Source organism: Triticum aestivum, chromosome 2B (assembly GCF_018294505.1).
Source record: "Triticum aestivum cultivar Chinese Spring chromosome 2B, IWGSC CS RefSeq v2.1, whole genome shotgun sequence".
In the NCBI taxonomy this organism is placed as follows: domain Eukaryota; kingdom Viridiplantae; phylum Streptophyta; class Magnoliopsida; order Poales; family Poaceae; genus Triticum; species Triticum aestivum.
The window spans coordinates 758,301,151-758,321,363 of NC_057798.1; the positions used below are offsets into that span (position 1 = coordinate 758,301,151).

General features: G+C 44.9%; 2 protein-coding genes across 2 annotated transcripts; both read left to right on the plus strand.

Annotated features, from left to right (window-relative positions):
• Window positions 1–1,200: 1,200 nt before the first annotated feature.
• LOC123047193 (malonyl-CoA:anthocyanidin 5-O-glucoside-6''-O-malonyltransferase) lies at window positions 1,201–2,899 on the plus strand. Its single transcript, XM_044470687.1, has 2 exons — window positions 1,201–1,999; window positions 2,083–2,899. The coding sequence occupies exons 1-2, from the start codon at window positions 1,352–1,354 to the stop codon at window positions 2,755–2,757; spliced, it is 1,323 nt and encodes a 440-aa protein (XP_044326622.1). The 5' UTR covers window positions 1,201–1,351; the 3' UTR covers window positions 2,758–2,899.
• Window positions 2,900–16,674: 13,775 nt separating this feature from the next.
• LOC123047196 (serine/threonine-protein kinase PCRK1) lies at window positions 16,675–19,460 on the plus strand. The gene is made up of 5 exons (XM_044470688.1): window positions 16,675–16,860; window positions 17,491–17,966; window positions 18,075–18,338; window positions 18,448–18,570; window positions 18,702–19,460. Exons 2-5 carry the CDS (start codon window positions 17,535–17,537, stop codon window positions 19,200–19,202), a joined length of 1,320 nt encoding a protein of 439 aa, XP_044326623.1. The 5' UTR covers window positions 16,675–16,860; window positions 17,491–17,534; the 3' UTR covers window positions 19,203–19,460.
• The last annotated feature ends 753 nt before the right edge of the window (window positions 19,461–20,213 follow it).

Consider the following 20,213-nt stretch of genomic DNA (forward strand, 5'->3'; position numbering starts at 1 on the left):
TATGGACCAAAGATACATGTCAAGAGAGAGTAGAGAACAGTTCATATGAGTTCATCAGAAACTCATGCGCAGCAGCATCGTCGGCCATGGTGGTTCTCCGCCATAGAGAAAGCAGGCGGATGAGCGTCGAGGAAGTAGTGAACTTATGCGAGCAGTCGCGCTGAGACGCTTCTCAAAGTAAAGTGAAATCGAGTGAGTGAGTACGATGAGGCGCGCGTTGTTGCTATATTTTCTCATACTACGAGGAGTCTGAGAACAGCCCACTTATACATTGATGATTCTTCAATTCAACTAGCAGTATACTTTTTTGAAAAGGAGAATTACACATGGCCTCTGGATCCAGTGATACATGCAACCATTTTATTGAACTAGGTAGCAACAAAGTACATAGTTCAAACAAGTTCCCAAGCAAGTCGAACAAAAGGAATAAAATGCCATTGCCGGTGATGATAGATCAAGATGACTAAACACCTATCCTATCATCGGACCGTCATCCAAACCGGTTGTAGGTATCCCATGCTACCATGTCTCAGCGGTTGCAACCATAGGCCATATGCTCTCTAACTTTCGTGACTGAGTAATGAGGACGTATCGATTCATCCTGACGCCTGGAAGATGACCTGCAGAAAGATGGTGATGTTGTGTTTATTAAATATAGCGTCATTCATATAGTTCCATATAGCTCAAAGTAATGCACCCACTTCGACTCGAATATATGCCGCGGTCTTAGGCTTTACCCCGTTTAATCAAGTCCCAAATAAACCGGAGATGCTATTTTTCTTTTTCTTTTTTGCGGGCCTGGAGATGCTATTAGGAGGAATGATATTAAATGACACATGTATTGTACATCACAATAACTTGGCTAGTGGTTATTCCAGAAAAAGAATGTTGGATTGATTCATCCCGATCACAAAAACAAAAAGGTGTTGGCTCTATATATCAACTAGCTAGCAGTATATGATTAAAAATACACACATACCATACAATTTGAAAGGTTGCAGAAATTAAACTCGGCCGAGATACAAGATTTAGTTGACGAGGCCCATAAAATCTAACAGAACTGACCACTGGAAATTTAACGCTTCAAGATAAAGCGAGGCGCTTGCATTTTGGCAGAACTGTCATGGTTGTTGTACGGTAGTAGTCGGTAGGGTATCATCGATCTAGATATTTCTTTTGGCTGGAATGATAGATCTAGAATTGATTACATGTCCACAATCAGGAACATGGCCGTGCTAGTTTTCGTTCACTGGCTTGGCAGTACAAGGCGCCGTGCACCCGTGCTCTTTCAGCTCATATCATTCCCACACAAAACCCACGAAGGGGCCGCCACTGCTTGCTCAGGCGTGCCATGTCTCCGGTGAGAGTAATCCACGCGAGCTACGTCAACGTGCCGGCAACCGCCGCGCTGCCGCCGGAGCCGATCAAGCTCACCGCGATGGAGGCGTCGTGGGTCGTCGTCCCAGTGCTGCAGCACGTCCTGCTGTATGAGGGCGAAGACATGCCGCCCTTCAACGAAATTCTCCAGTCCCTCAGGTCTTCCCTGACCGCGACTCTGCGCAGCTTCGCGCCGCTCGCCGGCAAGCTCGTCCACCTAGAGGACACCGGCGACGTCGGCCTCAGCTGCTCCTCCTCAGACGGCATCAATTTCGTCGTCGCAGAGTCCGACGCCGACATCCACCACCTCGCCGGCGACGAGAAGCAGGACGTGCACGTGCTCGAGCGGCTCGTGCCGGAGGTGGACATGGGCGAGCTGCCGACCCCCGTGCTGGCCGTGCAGGCCACGCGCTTCAAGGGCGGCGTGGCGCTCGGGGTGACGGTGCACCACGGTGTCGCCGACGGGCGGTCGCTATGGACGTTCGTCGAGGCGTGGGCGACGGCGTGCCGGGGCGAGACGCAGGCCGCGACACCGTGCTTCGACCGCTCGCTCGTCAAGCTGCCCGGTGGCCAAGAGCTGGCCAGGAGCTTCTTGAGAAAGTACGCGCCAAATCTACCAAAGGTATGCTCACTCAGCCCCGAAATATTTCATCCAGTTCCAAAAACGTACTACTACTGTAGGTGACAAAATCGAACGCGTTTCAGGCGGCATATCCGGCGCCGCTCTCAGAGGACCATGGACGGTTGACGCGCCGGACGTTCACCGTGGACGCGCGGGGCATCCAGCGCCTCAAGGAGCACATCGTGCGTCTCGGTGAATCCTCCGTCGCCGCCCCGCCTCGCCCCCCGTCCACCTTCATCGCCGTCGTCGCGCTCGCCTGGACGTGCTTCGCCCGGTGCAAGCCGTTCGCCTCCGACGACGTCGTGATGGTCGGCTTCCTCGCGGATGCCCGGCACCGCCTCGACCCTCCCGTCGACGCGGGATACTTGGGCGCGTGCCTCACCGGATGCATCGCGAGCATCCCCGCGCGCGAGCTCCGCGACGAGCACGCCCTGGCGGCGGCGGCGCGGGGGGTCCAGGAGGAGGTCCGCAAGAAGACGGAGGACCCGATGGCCGGGTGCGATTTCCTGGCACCGGCGTTCACTGTCGCCATGGAACGGCTGATGAACGTGTCGGGCTCGTCGAGCTTCCGGGCCTACGAGCTGGCGGACTTCGGGTGGGGCAAGCCGATGCGGACGGAGAACACCAGGATGATCCGCGACGGACAGGTGGCGCTGATGCGCGCCAGGGACGGCCAGGGCGTGCAGGTGTCGGTCTCGCTGCTCGAACCAGGGCAAATGGCCGAGTTCAAGTCTCAGTTGCTCGAGTTAGTCGGTTAAATGTAGCAAGTACCCCTCCATTTATTTTTACTTGGCATATAAAATTTGTGTGAGCATATAGTTTTAAAAATAAATATTTACAATACTATAATTATACAAGATGAAGTACTCCACATTCTGAATATCATATCATCATATTCCAGTATTTGAATTGCTGACAGCGCTTGCCACGCTGTACATTCTGTTTTGGATTGCAACTACCCGTCCCGATCCCGACTAGACCGAGAGCCCCCTGTTTTAGATATGGACATCACGCTTGACAAAGCTTTTATTTCTTGTCGCGAAAGGACTAATGTTATATATCAAATATCTCAAGGGTTTACAAACACATCTTTACAAGAAAAAGACATTCAAATCTTTAGTGTGTCAAAGTCGGACGCGAATTTTTGGGATATGGTGGCACACGAGGATATTATCCCGATGATTGCTGCTAGACGATTCGTACTTAATATAGCGATTGATTGGATACTGCGGCAATATACATGGATAAGTTAGTGAATGCACAACGTTAATAAAGTAGACATGGGCCAACTATAACTGAATTTAATGCAGAAAGACTGGTGTGTTTATGATCAGGGTGCAGGGTGGCAGGCTACCCATCAGTGCAATTAACATTCGTGACCTGGGCGGTAGTAAATGAGGCATGTTCCTAGTTAAAACTACTCACCCATCCTGCAGTATGGTGTAGTGCAGTTAGTTCTTCTTTTTATTACGCTAGTATATTGTTTAGTGCACTCATAGTACTATGGATTAGTGGAGTATTAATGTCACTCATCAAAAGAAGCCTAGCTGCAATACTACTGGCACATTGATTAAACATAAATTTATCGACTAATACAGTACTACTAGTACATAGATCATCGGCCGAGCACACGAACTTAACTGCAACCATGATAAACTTGCTCATATATATATTGGTAATTAAATACAGCTTGTAGATATTTTCATATTGTAAAGTTCAGTTAGAAATTCGTGAGTGTATTTTGATGTCCCTAATTTGTTCACAAATGTGTATTGTAATTTTTGTTTAACATCCAAAGTATGATTGTAAAGCTGAGATCCACTAGTGCAGAACCGGGCAATAGCACCGGTTCGTAAGGCCCTTTAGTGCCGGTTCCGTAACCGGTACTAAAGTGTGGTCACTAAAGCCCCCCCCCCCCTAGTACCGGTTCAGCACGAACCGGTGCTAAAGGGCAACCACGTGGCACGAGCCAGCTCCGGGGGCCTGGAGCCCTTTAGTACCGGTTGGTAAGACCAACAGGTACTATAAGGTTTGGGGTTTTTTAGTTTTATGATTTCTTTTTCATTTAATTTTGTGTTTCCATTTTTTTTTCGTTTGCTGGTATTTTACGATACTACACATTGTAAACGTTATGCATATATATATATATATATATATATATATATATATATATATATATATATATATATATAGAGAGAGAGAGAGAGAGAGAGAGAATTTCTAGTAGAACCAATCATCAAGTTCAACATGATTGTCATGATATTATAAGCGTTCATATATAACACCACAAAAGCAAATCACTTAAGTTCAGAACGAAGAACACGGACATGAAAGGACAAGTACTAATTAAGAGCAGCATGAAGAACTAGCTAAATACTCCTGCTAGCTACTCCCTCTCTGGTAAAATAGTATAGAACATGCATAGCTCTCATGATTGATCATACTGGAGCATGTCGATGAACCTGTCTCCTAATCGTGGGCTGCGCTTCTCATTGCTGCTCCCTAGTATTTCTCTGCGATCATTAACAATTTTCCTCTAATCTTTCACTATTAAGCATTCATCGCTTCTAGAAATCCTGAATGCATTCATGTGCAATGCAGGATATCTTGGCCTTAAGCTAACAATTGACATCTGACATTTAGTCTCGATCCCCTGAGGCACAACTGTCATCGGGAGTCCCTGTTGAAGAACATCGTATAGTACTTAATTAATATACTTAGCAATGAAAGTTTAGCAAAAAAAATATGTATGCAAAATATGCACTGAGGATAAATAGTAAATATCTTACCATCATTCCTAAATAGATGTGACCGTAGTTCAATACCATCACTATTGGTCGCACGTTTTGAGTACTAACATTTCCAAGTGCAGGAAATTTTTTTGTCTTGACAGTATGAAGATCCTCAAGCCATGAAACATAATGACTTATCTCCTCGCAGTTTAGTTCAGCTCCGGGACAGTAGAAGATCCTGTCTACCAAGCGCCGGACATGTTTGGTTGAATGGAGATAAGCTGTCAATAGAAATTAGTTGTCAGTTATTTTTGAAATAAGCAATATCAAAGACAAAAATATATTTGAGAAGAACTCACATAATGGTAGAACTGGAGGCGTCTGCACATCGACCCATATGTCTCTATTACCTTCAATATCATCTTCCGGACGAATATCAAAGGTGATAACCATACCAGGCTCAAATGCATAAGCCTTGCATAGTGCTTGCCAAGTTTTGCATTCAAAATAGGTGTACGTGTGTGCATTGTATACTTTGATGTTGAAAGTATAACCATCATGCTCAGTTTTCAGGTAAGCTCTCTTTACCTCCATAGTTTCCATATCTTTGAAACCTATCTTATCCAAGACAAAAATTCTTGCATGGCATGGGATGCGCTAGTAGAATAGTGAAAGTTAAAAATTATAAGTGAAACAAATGAAGCATATATAAGTCATGCTTAATTACGAAAACAAACTTGTCGTTGTGACTTACTGTATCGAATTCGAAAGTCTCATCCAGCTTGATGCTGAATCGCCTACCATCAACAAAGAAATTTTTGTCGCACTGGCCGCGCTCGTCTTCACAGTATGTACACATACCGAAATTTTTTCCGTCGTTAGACCACATTTCCTATGTTCATATTAGGCGAAACATTAAACACTTACTAATTCAATTAATTCAACTACTTCTATTAATTCAACTAAGCATTTACTAAAAATAAACTAGTTATATTAATTCAATTAGTTCAACTAAGCATTTACCAAAAATAAACTAGTTATATTAATTCAATTAGTTCAACTAAGCATTTATTAAAAATAAACTAGTTCTATATATTAATTCAACTAGTTCAACTAAGCATTTACTAAAAATAAACTAGTTCTATATATTAATTCAACAAGTTCAACTAAGCATTTACTAAAAATAAACTAGTTCTAATCCTCCATCTCTTTCTCAGACTTATCCCACTTAGGTGAAACATTAAACAATTATTACTATCTAACATTAATTAATATCTAGCCAATTTAAATATATATCTAACTATATTCATTTCTAACAATTGACATTATTATATATTTAACTTTTCTATCTAATTCATCTAACATTCGACATTAATCTAACATTTATATAAACTCAAAATATATAAAAACATTAAATAAACAGAAAAACTCATTAACAAATAATATTTTAATTAGATAATCAAATCTCAGATACGACAATTTTCTTACTAAAAATAAACTAGTTATATTAATTATTCAACTAGTTCAAATCTCATATATCTAAATAAACTAGTTCGACAATTTTCTTACTAAAAATAAACAAGTTATATTAATTATTCAACTAGTTCAAATCTCACATACCTAGCTAATTAATATCTAATTAAATTTTCTAAAAAACAGAAAACAGAAACAGAAAATAAGTAAAAAATGTGTGTGTGTGTGTGTGTGTGTGTGTAGTGTGTGTAGTGTGGGTACGCTGCCCCGTACGCCGCCGCCCCGTACGTACGAGCGGGGGTGCCGGCGCGCGGGTGCGAGAGACGTACGGGACCGCGGTGACGACGACGGACGGCGGCGACGTTCGGGGCGTCGGCGCGAGACGACGACGACGACGGGCGGCGGCGGGGACAGCGACGACGACGACGGACGACGGGCGACGGGCGGCGACGACGGGATCGAGCGGCGCACGGCGATGTCGAGAGGTTGGAGATGAAATAGGAGAGATGTAACTGAAATTTTCATAAGTGCTATGTATATAAGATGGGCATTTAGTACCGGTTGGAGCCACCAACCGGTACTAAAGGCCAACTTTGGCCAGGCCAAGAGGCGGGAAGAGCAGGCCTTTAGTACCGGTTGGTCTTCAACCGGTACTAAAGGGTGATCTTTAGTACCGGTTGGAGCCACCAACCGGTACTAAAGGCCTCGCGCTGCCACCCCAAAGTTTAGTCCCACCTCGCCGGGCGAAGGGCAGCCGCACTGGTTTATAAACCCAGCCGCGACTACCTCTTCGAACTCCTCTATATAGCAGGCTTGTGGACCTAAATTCTGCGCGCTGTCCTGTGAGTCTGCTGGGCCTTTAAGGCCTGTAATTGCACGCCCGTGGCCTAGCAGGCCCACAGGGCAGCACCCCAATTTTTTTATAGTTTTTTTCTTTTCTGCTTTATTTTATTCTATTTATTTCTGTGTAGTTTTTTGTATAGTTTTTTCTTTTCTGTTATATTTATTTTCTTCTATTTATTTCTGAGTAGTTTTTCATCTAGTTTGCCAAAATTCAACATTTTCAGAGTTCATTTTGTAGTGATTTTCAATTTCACGGTCATTTTATATAGTTTTTTTCTTTTCAGCTATAGTTTTCTTTCTGCTATTTTTTGTTTTCTGCAAAACTTGATGTCAAAGTCTGGAGTTATAACCAAAGTTTAAAAAAAAGAAATGCCGACGTGCAATTAGTTTTTGCCATAACAGAAGAAGTCCGGAGTTGTAATAAGTTATTAAAAATAAAAAAGAGGTGTAATGCTCGTTAATTTGCTTCAAGCCTTTCGGAATAGTGTAAACTGCACTCCGCATAGCTCCGTGCAGTCTACCATATTCCTGAAGGCTTGAAGCTAAGCAACGTGAGCATTGAGCCTCTTCTTCATCGTCTCTGCACTCAGGGCTTATAAACCGCTCCTAGTCCCTCTCTCTTCGCGAGGTGGGACTAAAAAACAGCTTACTAAGAAACTGTAGTACTGGTTCATCCATGAACCGGTACTAAAGGTGCTTGTGGGGCCCCAGCCTTACCTGACACAACCTCATTAGTACCAGTTCGTGGCACAAACCGGTGCTAAAGGTTCGCCACGAACCGGTACTAAACAGCTCCTCCCGCCTAGCAGTTGGTGCATACTGAACGCAAAAAATATAAGAGCATTTAGATCATGATCTTATATTTCTTTACAATCTAAATTGTCAATATGATCTTATAACATCAAAAATACTTTGATTATCAATGATCTTTGTGTGTACAATTTGAATTGTTAATATGAGTCATCAACGATTTATAAACCGATGAAGACTCATATTACGGCCACAAATTCTACACATAGAGTTCAATGAAGACCAAGTGCTTGTGATAGTTTGAGAAATAACATATTTAAGGTGGTAAAAGGCTTGTTAGGGGAGCAAGGTGGGACTAAAAACAGCTTGCCATAACCTCATTAGTACCGGTTCGTGGTACGAACCGGCACTAAATGGTGATGGTGGGGCCATAGCCTGACCGCAGGCTGACACAGCCTCTTTAGTACCGGTTCGTGGCATGAACCGGTACTAAAGGTTCGCCACGAACCGGTGCTATTGATCGCCGCCACGAACCGGCACTAATGTACACATTAATGCCGGCTGTAATTCAAACCGGCACTATTGTGCTTCACATTTGACCATTTTTCTACTAGTGATCAAAACCAAAGTCATATTGGTGATGTCTCAGTATTCTCTATTAAGCCGTGTAAAAATATATCTTGATTGTCCTATTAAATTTTGCCTGATGTTCTGTTAATTGATGTACTTTCTTTATTAAGGTTGCATTTTAAAATACAAATTGTATTTTTCATAATTCGAGTTAACTATGAAGAATGAACCAACTGATATTTTTGGGTAAGAAAGTGATACATCTAAGGAATTCGGTTGTGCGTCATAGTTTAATATAGCTTAGTGCAGATAGCCCTCACACGGCATGGAGCTGTGTCCCCTACCTGAACGCCATGCTATTTGGCTTATCAAAGGGATCGGCGTGGTGGATAGAAAAGGGAAGAAAATGTAGTCCGTTATTAGTGCAGGTTAGCATTGGCCAGCTGCTCCACATAAATGAAGAGTAACTCTCCTATTTAAAATTGTGGGTCCGGTGTAGTTATTGATGTCTGGCATCGTAAGTTAATACTATCATTATGAAATGCTGAAGCATTTTATACATGATTATTGGTATGTATACTACACACATCTTGAAGGAATACGCGGTTAAGATTACAGCATCGCGTGGCACTATGTCCACTCGTGATTTATCGGTCAAAGTCTCTCTCTCTCTCTTTTTTTGCGAGAAAATCTTAGATCTATTCATCTTCAAACATGGTAGTACAACAAATACCAGAAATTACAGAAATTACAACCAGATCCGTAGACCACTTAGCGACGACTACAAGCATTGAAGCGAGCCGAAGGCGCGCCGCCGTCATCGCCCCTCCATCGTCGGAGTCGGGCACAACTTGTTGTAGTAGACAGTCGAGAAGTCGCGCTAAGGCCCCATAGGACCAACGCACCAGAATAGCAACCGCCGCAGATGAAGAATAACGTAGATCGGGAGGTTCCAATCCGAAGACACACGAACGTAGACAAACAACGACAAGATCTGAGCAAATCCACCAAAAATAGATCCGCTGGAGACACACCTTCACACGCCCACCAACGGTGCTAGACGCACCGCCTGAATGGGGGCTAGGCGGGGAGACCTTTATTCCATCTTCCGGGAGTCGCCGTTGTCTCGTCTTCCTAAGCAGGACACAAAACCTAGCAAAACTGAAAGAAACGACTAAAAACGGAGCCCTCCCACCGGCCTTGCTGAGATCCACCGCGCCCCCATGGCCCTAGGGCCACCGGAGAGGAGGCGACCTGCGGCGGCGGCGGCGGGAGACAGAAACCCTAGCTTTTTGGTGGAGGAGTAGAACAGTGTCGAAGTCTTCTTACTCTTACGTCCATCGACGGCTTGTCATGATCAACCCTCGCTGCCACCTCTAAGTCTATCTCGACGGAGCAAACTTGTTTACACCAAGAATTTTATAGAAACTACGGCTGAAAATTCATCGATGTAGAGTAGAAGAGGGCGAATTCTGGCCTCGGATAAAAAAGGTCGAATAGGGCATGCAAATACTCCAAACACCAGGAGTGTCGGCCGAATACAGACAGATCCTCCGGAGACCAAAATCAACCAGATCATGGAAGATGCGTCGAAGACACACCTCCACACACTATAAGTCAATGAATTCACATCGCAACCGCAAAGCCATGACCAATATGCACAAAGAGCGCGCACGAAGCTGAAAGAATGTCGATGACGCAGACACTGCGTCCTAAAACCAACACCAACAACAGTGAGAACAGAAGCATCGAAGATATTTGAAAACTTATTCGCCACCACTGAAACCGAATACAGGAGACAAAGAAAAACACGTGAAGTATTGGAAAGACGCGGGACACGATTCCGCGGCTTCACTCCATCTCGCCGCTACTGGAGCAGCCGGTGAAGGTGAGGGAACCATGACGGTGTTGATGGCCGAGTCGCCCTCTCTTTTTTATACCTTTCTTTAGATCACGCTGTAGCAGCTAGGTTAGGTTTAGAGGTCCATTTTCCACCACCCCAAGTTTTAGACGTCCGGTTTGCATGAAGATACATGGTGGAAATTCTTAGGAGGAGATGTGCGTACAATTTTTAATTTTTGCCACATTTGCCATTCTTGACGCGACAGAAAAAATGTAGGCTTCAGTCAAATACGTACTATCTCGAAGGGTTAGACGAAGACACTGCGATGTTGTCGGCGAGCCCGATCCATTACCTGTGCTGGAGACGGGGATGCCACGGCTTTCTGTGGGGTCGCTTGCAGAGAAGCCGTGGGGTTGCCCCCAGAGGACAGAAAGAAGCTTGACAGGTTCGGGTGCGTGCCGATCACAGGTGGTGGGGGCGGTTTGGCCGACGTCAGGTGGGTCATTGGGCTGGAACGAGGAAGATGACTGGAGGAGGAAGAAGGACCCTCAACCATCGGATCATGATCGGACTGTGCAAAAAAGTGGCTGAAAGAAAAAAAAACAGTTGACGAGTGAATAGTTGGCCCTTATCTTAGTGGGCGAGTGTGTTTGAGGCGAATTTTTTTGTTAGTCATTTTTTTTCTTTTCCATTGAATTAGCGTCCAATAGTAGAAACACACTTCAACTTGCTTAAATGCTGCCTAATATAATTGAATAATTTCTAGTAAACCAAAACACAAACTAAAATAAAAATAAAATAAAATTTAAGTTATTATGAGGAAGAATGAAATACGAACATTAGTATTACCTTAAAAGAAGAAGAAAGGAAATAAACCTTGCACACACACTGTGGGTTCAGGATCGTAGCAGTAATTATGTTGGGATTATGCATGTAGTTGGTTGCCCAGATGAAATTCACTCACGGTGAAGATAACATCCTACAACTGCATGATGTATAATGGGTAACTAGCCTCGTATGAGAGTTAGGGTTTATGTACAATGGATGGATCACAAAGAATGCATAGGTATGATATGAGTTGTAGACAGAAGACCCTAGCCTTGCATTTTCTATTTCTCGCCCGTTGCGGGAAATATAGGACAATTCGTATGTGACGCGCACACCTGTGCGTATTTTTACATTGGGCCGGCCAATGTAGAATCTCCCATGTCACCGCTTTTGGCAAGCTTCCAGACACTTCAGTCGGTTTTTCCATTTACAGATTTGTGATAGGGTTCCCCTTTTTACATTTGTACTGATATTTTTTTTATTTTTTTAGAGAAATCATGCGCATATTTAAACTTTCATGGCATTTTTTTAATTCTAGTATAGTGTCTAATTCGTAAAAAAATAAATCCACAAATATATTTTGAATTCATGATCATTTAAAAAATATTCGTTAGCAACTCAAATTTGTAAAAAAAATCAATTCCTTCAAGCTTTTTAAACTTCATGAACTATTTTTTAAATTCGTGACCATTTGTTTAATTCATGAATATATTTTCAATGTTGTGTACGCTTCCTTTAGTTCATGAACAATTTTCAATTTGGTGAACATTTTTAAAGATTCTTGAGCATTGTTTCAAATTCACGAAAAAAATTCATTTTTAGTGACATTTTATATTTATGACCATTTTGTCAAAATGATGAAAATATATATTAAATTATTTATTTACTTTAATCCAAAAATAATAATTTTTTAACATTTAAAAATTAATGAACAAAATTTCAAATTAATGAGCAGTTTTTAAAATTTTCTCACATATAGCAAATTCGTGAATTCTTTCTTAAATTCATGTCTATTTTCTAATTCAAGAGTACATTTTCAATTTCCTTGACATATTATAGAGCTCATGACCAAAATTTTAAATTAAGGAGCCCTTTTTAAAATTCACCAGCTCTTTTTCAAATTATTTTCAAATTCAAGACCAAATTTTCAATTTCGTGATTTTTTTAGAACTCACGAACATATATTGATCACAAAGATTTTTCAATATTTTGACCATTTTTTATATTCTTGAAAAAAAATCAAATTTGTGATTGTTTTCTTTTATTTCATGAGCACTTTTCCAATTTTGTGAACATTTTTAAAAACGTGTGGGCTATTTTTAATTTTCATCAGCATTTCTAAAATTCACGCAAAAATAGAATTCATGAACATTTTACCAATTGGTGAACAATTTTAAATTCATGAGCAATTTTTGAAATTGCTAAACAATTTTAATTCATGAACAAAGTTTTTATTTCGTGAATATTTGAAAACACATATTTAAAAAAAATCATGAATATCCACCGTGAACATAGTTTAAACCCTAGATTATTTTTCAAGGTCATGAGCATTTTTTAAAACCACAAAAATCGGTGGCTTTTTTTTTCCTGAGCTACGAGCAAAGCCGAGCCGACTGAGTGAGCCAGCCAACCAGTCAAGCAACCGAGAGAGCAAGCGAGTGAGCGGATGCTTCCTGGGTCGTGGTCCATGCATGTGTCTTAGAGGCAATTCGCCTAGAGTGGGAAATCAGAGCAAACCCTAGCCTTGCATTATGATAAGGTTAAAGTTTACATGATTCCCTTGCCGATGCGATCTAGACTAATCCTAAAGATACTCTAGATCATCGGGCATGCTAGTTTTGTACATCAATTTGATGATGCACCCCGGTGTACAATGTTGGCTAGGTCATGGACTGGTACCCTTCTGGCTTGATGGGCCGACTTCCGGCTGATGGTATACCCCATGGGCATGATGACATCATCACACATCACTCTTTCAGAAGAGGAATCTTTGGCCAGGGTTTCTCATATCTCCTATCGGTGCCGCAGCCGGTCTACCTCGTCTCTTGTGGTCTTAGGGTCATGGAGGCGTGGTGGATCCAAACCCATGCCGGTGGGAGGGCTTCGTTTTTTCATGCTCTTTTGAGTTTTGTTAGGATTTATGTCCTGTTCAAAGAGGCGAGACGGTGTCGGCTCTCTAGAGATGGAGTGAGGTTCTCCCCGCCTAGCCCTGTCCCGGTGGTGTTTCTAGCATCGTCGGAGGACGTGTGGAGGTCTGTCTCTGGCGGATCTCGCGGGATTCGGTCGGTGTTCGACAGATCCTTGTCTTCATTCGTATACATTGGTGTGTCTTCAAATTGGATCCTTTCAATCTACGTTTTTCTTCATCAGCGATGGTTGTTGTTCTAGTGCGCTGGTCTTATGAGGCCTTAGCACGACGACTTCCCTAATTTCTACTACAACAAGGTTTGCCCTACTCCGATAAGGAGGGGTGAAGATGGCAGCCCTCGCTACAGTGCTAATAGTCGTGTTAGGTGGTCTAAGGATTTAGATCTATTGTTTACTTCTGGTGTTGTTTGTACTACCTTAACAGTAGATGAATATATAGAAATTATCCTCCTAAAAAGCACACACACATACACATATACACAAGCGGGCGGGCAGACAAGCACCCACGTACAACCACAGTCACACACAGAAAGGAAAACAGACATAGACATGATAGAATATTGAACAAATGGGGGAGAAGTGACTGGGCTGACCTTTTTTTTAGTCGTTCAGACGACTGATAGAATAGAAAAGGTGATTCTCAAAAAAAAAATGTGGCACATTATTTATTTATAAATCTGTCTGTTTTGAGGAAGTTGAGACACGTTTGCATGAGCCGGAAGTAAATCAATCCTCAAGGTTGACCCCCAACTTATATATGGAGTTAAAGCTCCATCGTCCTTGGTGCTGATGATGAGCTCCGATCATGTCCTAACCCACGCAAATTTTCCACAAGACTTTGGCAGGCCGGGTCAGAAGTTTCAGCAGCGTCAAATGGAATTGACCCGAGCCGCACAAATTCAGCGACACACTCTTTGGCGTCGAGGCCAGATTCCAGAATAGTTTTGAGGAAGAACCGGCGATCATTGAATGATTGAATCCTAAAAGTGGGAGGATTGTCAAAAAATACTGCGGGCAGCTTGCAGCCTCACGCCTCCGGATCCGATCGCGGCCTCGGTCCACCGCGAGAGCTAGACGTAGCCGTGCACGTGGCGTTCCATGTGGCCAACAGGCCATGCGCCTGTGCAGCCGAATCGATCACTGTTGCATAGGGCAGGGGAGGTTCAAATTATTGTGAGTCATTCGAGTAAGCGAAACATTGCGTGGGGGCATCATCAACGCTTCCCTAAATCGGACATTGTATGCGTCCGCGGATTGATGGGGCCATCCACGATCAGTGATGCAAAAGTCGACCATCCAAAGTTGTTCTCTAAACTTCCGCCTCTTTTCTTAAGTCCACAAGCTCAAAATAGCTGTGTATCAAATTATAAATAACTGAAAAATGTTCAAATACGGCAGTAGTTCTAATTTAAATATTACAATGCAATAAAGTTTTCAAGTTAAAGTAGTTTAAACTTCAAATCAACTAGCACATATGTTCTAGTTGTCCCCTGTAACCGCTCGTAGATGCTCAATCAAATCATCCTTGAGTTGCTTGATGCCTAATTTGTTTATACATTTGAACAAACCCATCAAACGTGACCGGATTCTAAGTTGAAAGATCGGTAGGATCACCCATGTTCTCATACTCAAAAGCCGCGACGACATCTTCACGCTCATTCTCGACGATCATGCTATGCATGATCACAGAACACGTCATCACCTCCTACAAGGTCTCGAAACCCTATTTTCAGTAGGCCCACGAACAACTGCAAAACAGGCCTAGGGCACTCCAAATGCTCTCTCAACATCCTTTCTAGATGGTTCTTATCTTTGGGCAAAGTGAGACCTTTTTTTTGACCAACTGACTCAAAGATGGTCTTGATAAAGGTAGCCCACGGAGAATAGATACCGTCAACCAGATAGTAACTAATATTGTATGCATGCCCATTGACAGTAGCAAACAATGTATACCGCTGCAACACATTGATGTCATCGTGAGACATGGGGATGCGAAAGAAAACATGCCAAATCCAGAGATCATATGATGCAACGGCTTCAAGAATGATGGTGGATAGTTCTTCCATCTTCAATGTATGCAGTCAAGAGATCCAAGAAAACCTGTCGATGCTCTTGCTTCAAACATTACGCCTCTCGGTGTCTGCGGCAGTTGGTTCTCTCAAGTATTGGGGTCCTAACATCTCGACCACGGCAGTAGCAAATCTGACCATGGCGTCTCCGCATGTACTCAGAAATCCCGAGGTATTCGTCCCACCAATCTGCGGCTGTACCATATGCAAGCATCCGTAATCCAATCGTGCACTTCTGCTAACCAGATAATCCAATCCTTCCTACTGCATGCTTCTTCAAAATGAAGTAGTCACCGAAGGAGCGGACACAATGATAGATGCAATAGAAGAACTTTTTCGCATCTAAAAGCGCCAACGAAAATTGTCATCAAATAGGGCATTGGGAGCAAAGTAGTCGTCCATCAATGTCAAATGGCCTCGTGCCCTGTTCCGATCAAGCACTTGATGACTCCTTGGAATTGAGAACCTGCCCTTCCGGTCGCTGCGCGTCAGTAAGGACCGCCTGCATCATCGCCATTTCATCCGTGTAGTCCTGAGAACTCAATGTAGTGCTCGTATATGTATTTCATGTCTGAACCCTATTGTTTCAATGAAGGGACAAAAAGAGTTTAGAACATACATTTCTTCAAACACTTGTTGGGCATGGTCAGTGCCGTAGGGGCGGATTGTACCTGCGTGGTGGATGAATGAGAGGTGTGGACCGGCAGTGGAGGACAAGCGGCGTGGAGGCCGGGTGTAGCGGTAGGGGTCGCGGAGTTTCGGGAAGGGCTTGGCGGGCGGGCGGTCGGGATGGTAGAGCGGCGCAGTCGACGAGAGAGGAAGCGGATGCTGAGAAAGAGGAAAGTATGAAGGCGCGAGGTCCAGACGGGGTTTTCGTGTTGTAGTCTTACATGCCTCGTGTCCGAACTCCTGCAAAGCCCCTGATTTATTTCCAGTTTGTGGAGAAACGGACAGCCCAGTGGCGCAGTTGTATGGTAAATTGTGTCCGGATAACTAAGTCCGGACAGTTCGCGGCGAGTTTAAGGGGTCCCTTTGGAGATGCCCCAGCTCCAATCTCACAGGAACGTTGTTGAAATGTTTGTGTGTCGTGGCGGTGGTTCACGAGGGAACATGAACATGAACACACGCCACCTGGCATTGCATTTGCCTGTTGAATAATACTCCTAATTAAGAAAGAATTTTTCATGATTGGCCGTGTGATCGATCTGCGGTTGGCGCAGCCTTGCTTGCTTGTATTCAGTCGGCGAGTGGAATTTATTCGGTTTATGTTGACTAGTTGGCCGGACTACCCTGCCGCCGGTCAAGTTGAACAAGTCAGTCGTCAACAGCAACAGCGACACCGGCCGCAGCAGCAGGTGTCTTCTTCCCCTTATCCGTCCCTTTCCCCCCTCCAACCCCCACCCCACCCCTCCCCTAGATCCTCAAACGCTACAAGTAACACGGACACACGCGCGCACGGGCCGAGGAACCGTAAAAGCCACGACTTCTTCTTCGTCCACCTTCATCTCCCTCTCTCCCCCGCAGGCCGGTCACCACAACCAACCCCCATCCCGTGCTTGCTGCTTCACCCCGTTGGATCATCAGCCGCGCTGCCCGGCGCCCGAGGTAATCGACAACACTTCGTTGATTACTTGGTTGATCTTGCTCCGGCAACCTGATTCCGCTCCAGCTTTGGTTTGATTTGACATGGTGTGAGGGAGTGAAAGTGAACCCCCTGCCAGTAGCTAGCTGCCGCTGCTCTGCTCTGTTTTTTGGTAGTTGCTCTGCTCTCCTCCGCTTCTTCTGCTAGGAGGAAGGGAGGAAATCTCTTTCTTCCTCCTACGGTACACTGCTCCACTGTTCAATCCGATTTGCAATTGCGTGTGTCTGAACCTACCAATCATACAAACAGTAACATGTTTTTTTGAGATTCATTCACCGCGTACAGAATCGATGATACATTTGGCTTCCTTGCCCGCTCGCTTTGCTTGCGTTCATCTTCATCCACCATGTGATGTGCCTCACCCTCTACCGCTCTGCTTCTAGATCGCGCAACAATATAATACTACCTGCTTGATGGTGTTTGTTGGAGTAATAAACCTTGACTTGGCGCCTGGCGGCTAAGCCACTTTACCATTCTTTACTACCAATACCAAATTCATCGTCCACCAGCTTTCTTGACTATCATGCTCCCGGATTCCCACGCACTCACACTGTCCACATACTGATCCATAAGCTTCCTTAATCTATCATCAGGTAAACAAATCGATTAGTGCTTCCACCGCAGCGGCGCGGCGACGATGTGGTGGCTGCCGCCTTGCTTCCACGGCGGCGGCGCGGCCAAGGGAGAAGGCAGAGACCACTTCGACCCCGTCCCCGTGTCCCCGGCCGGGGCCTCGGCGCGGTCCATGAGCACGGCCACGTCGTCCACCATCACCGCCCCGTCCGGCTCCGACCTCACCGGCTCCATCAACGCCTCCGACCTGAGCGCCGACTCCATCCAGCGCCCGCAGCAGTACCCGAGCTTCGCCGACAGGCCCGCCAACCTCCGGGTCTTCACCTACGCCGAGCTGCGGGCCGCCACCCGCAACCTCAGCCGCTCGCTCATGCTCGGCGAGGGCGGCTTCGGCTGCGTCTACCGGGGCGCCATCAAGGTCGACGCCGGCGCCGGAGACGAGACGCCTCCCCCGATGGAGGTCGCCGTCAAGCACCTCAACCGGAACGGGCTTCAGGCAAGATACTGCATACAGATATATACTCCACCAACCACATATTCACATTGCTCTCTGGTGGCTCTGTCGGCCAGTAAAATTAATGGCGAATTTGATGATCTTGATCAGGGGCACAAGGAGTGGCTGACGGAGGTGAACGTCCTGGGCATCGTGGACCATCCCAATCTGGTGAAGCTGGTGGGCTACTGCGCCGACGACGACGAGCGAGGGGCGCAGAGGCTTCTGGTGTACGAGTACATGCCGAACCGGAGCGTGGACGATCACCTGTCGGGCAGAGCGATCGGGACGACCCTGTCGTGGCCTATGCGGCTCAGGGTGGCTCTCGACGCCGCCAAGGGGCTCAAGTACCTGCACGAAGACATGGATTTCCAGGTACTTCTTCTTCTGGGCTTGGATTGAAGCCTGAAACATTTGAATGAATTGTACTGAAGATCGATCTGCAGGAAGAAATGAACTGAATTTGTAACATTTCGTTGCTCAGATAATTTTCCGGGACCTGAAGACGTCAAACATTCTGCTGGATGAAGACTGGAACGCCAAGCTGTCGGACTTCGGCATGGCTAGGGAAGGCCCGACGGAGGGCCTCACGCACGTCTCCACAGCGGTAAGAAAATGAAGATTGTGCATTCAGAATCAGATACACTATGTTTTGTGGATGAAAATTAATTCAGATACAGGTCAGAAGTACGTACGAAGTGGATTATGACATGTATGATGATATTGATGTATCTACAGGTGGTTGGCACCCTGGGGTACGCGGCACCGGAGTACATCCAGACGGGGCGGCTGAACGCCAAGAGCGACATCTGGAGCTACGGGGTGCTGCTCTACGAGCTCATCACGGGGCGCCGGCCCATCGACGGGGAGCGGCCGAGGGGCGAGCAGAAGCTGCTGGACTGGGTGAAGCCCTACATCTCCGACACCAACAGGCTGAGGCTGATCGTGGACCCGAAGCTGGAGGGGCGGTACAGCATCAAGTCGGTGGCCAAGCTGGTCACCGTGGCCAACCGCTGCCTTGCCAGGCTGCCCAAGGCGCGCCCCAGGATGGGGGAGGTGCTGGACATGGTGCAGAAGGCCGTCGACGTCGACGGCGGCGCCGGCGCTCCTCCGCTGCACCACTACAGCAGCGGCGGCAGCAGGGAGGAGGGAGGCAGCTCCAAGCTGAAGCAGGAGGGCAAGAAAGGGTTTCATGGTCAGTGGCGAGGTGGAAGAGGGAAAGGGCCCCTCATGTGCTGATGCTGAAGCTAGCTTAATCCAGGTGATTGATTAGATTTTTCCAGGATCCTAATTAATCCTAGTATGGCACTATGTGAGTTCGTGTTGTCATCTTGAGTGATCCAATTGTGTGTGGATATGATATGACTATAGAGTATCATTAGGTGGATGAATCAGTGATTATCCTGTCAAGCATCATTATTATTAGAAAAACAATCTCAGCCTCCTAGTTTCCTTTTTGCTGTAAAATTGAGCATATATCTCTTTGTTCTTTCACCACTTTTGCAGCAGTGTCATTTTAAGATTGGAAAATTGGAATACTTGTTTCATTCGTTATGACTACTAGGATGCAAGGTACTTGTTGGGGGAACCCCTCTCCATGGATCAAAAGGAAGAAGATATTTAGGGCCTATTTGATTCACAAGATTCTATAAACGTGGGAATAAGATAAACGTATGATTAAAATTTCATGCTCATCTCAATCCTATAGGATTTTGCTGTGTTTGATTGTATCATAAGAAAACAAAGAATTCTTTCAAAGAGATTTTAGTGGATGCTAGAAATCCAATGAGAAGTAGTACAAAGAAATAATCAGGAGAACATTCTACAGCATTCTTTTTTTTGAACCATGCAGGAGAACTGCATGTGACAATAGTACAAAACGACCCAACAACAAAAAGGCAAAAAATAAATAAATAAGGAGAACAATGACCTCAGTCATTTAGCGCCTGCTTTAGAACATTCTACAACATTCATTCTCATGAATCAAACAACCAATGTAGGAAAAATACCTAAGTATTCTAATTCTCCAAAATACGTATGAAAATCCTTTGAATCAATAAGGCCCTTATTGCGGACTGCATTTGGAGCCTTTTATATTAAACCTTTGTGCTAAGGACTTGTGAGATGCCTTACATAATAAAATGCATATACAACACAAATTTTTCACACGATGCAATACTTTTTTATTTGATCCAAAATAGCGGTGTAAACTATAGATTCTAGCCCCCTTTTGCCAGCCTTGCTACTATG

Coding starts and splice junctions, on each gene's coding strand:
- LOC123047193 (XM_044470687.1), top strand. CDS start 1,352: ATGTCTCCGGTGAGAGTAATCCACGCGAGCTACGTCAACGTGCCGGCA. Junction 2,000..2,082: donor ACGCGCCAAATCTACCAAAG/GTATGCTCACTC, acceptor AACGCGTTTCAG/GCGGCATATCCGGCGCCGCT.
- LOC123047196 (XM_044470688.1), top strand. CDS start 17,535: ATGTGGTGGCTGCCGCCTTGCTTCCACGGCGGCGGCGCGGCCAAGGGA. Junction 17,967..18,074: donor TCAACCGGAACGGGCTTCAG/GCAAGATACTGC, acceptor GATCTTGATCAG/GGGCACAAGGAGTGGCTGAC. Junction 18,571..18,701: donor TCACGCACGTCTCCACAGCG/GTAAGAAAATGA, acceptor ATGTATCTACAG/GTGGTTGGCACCCTGGGGTA.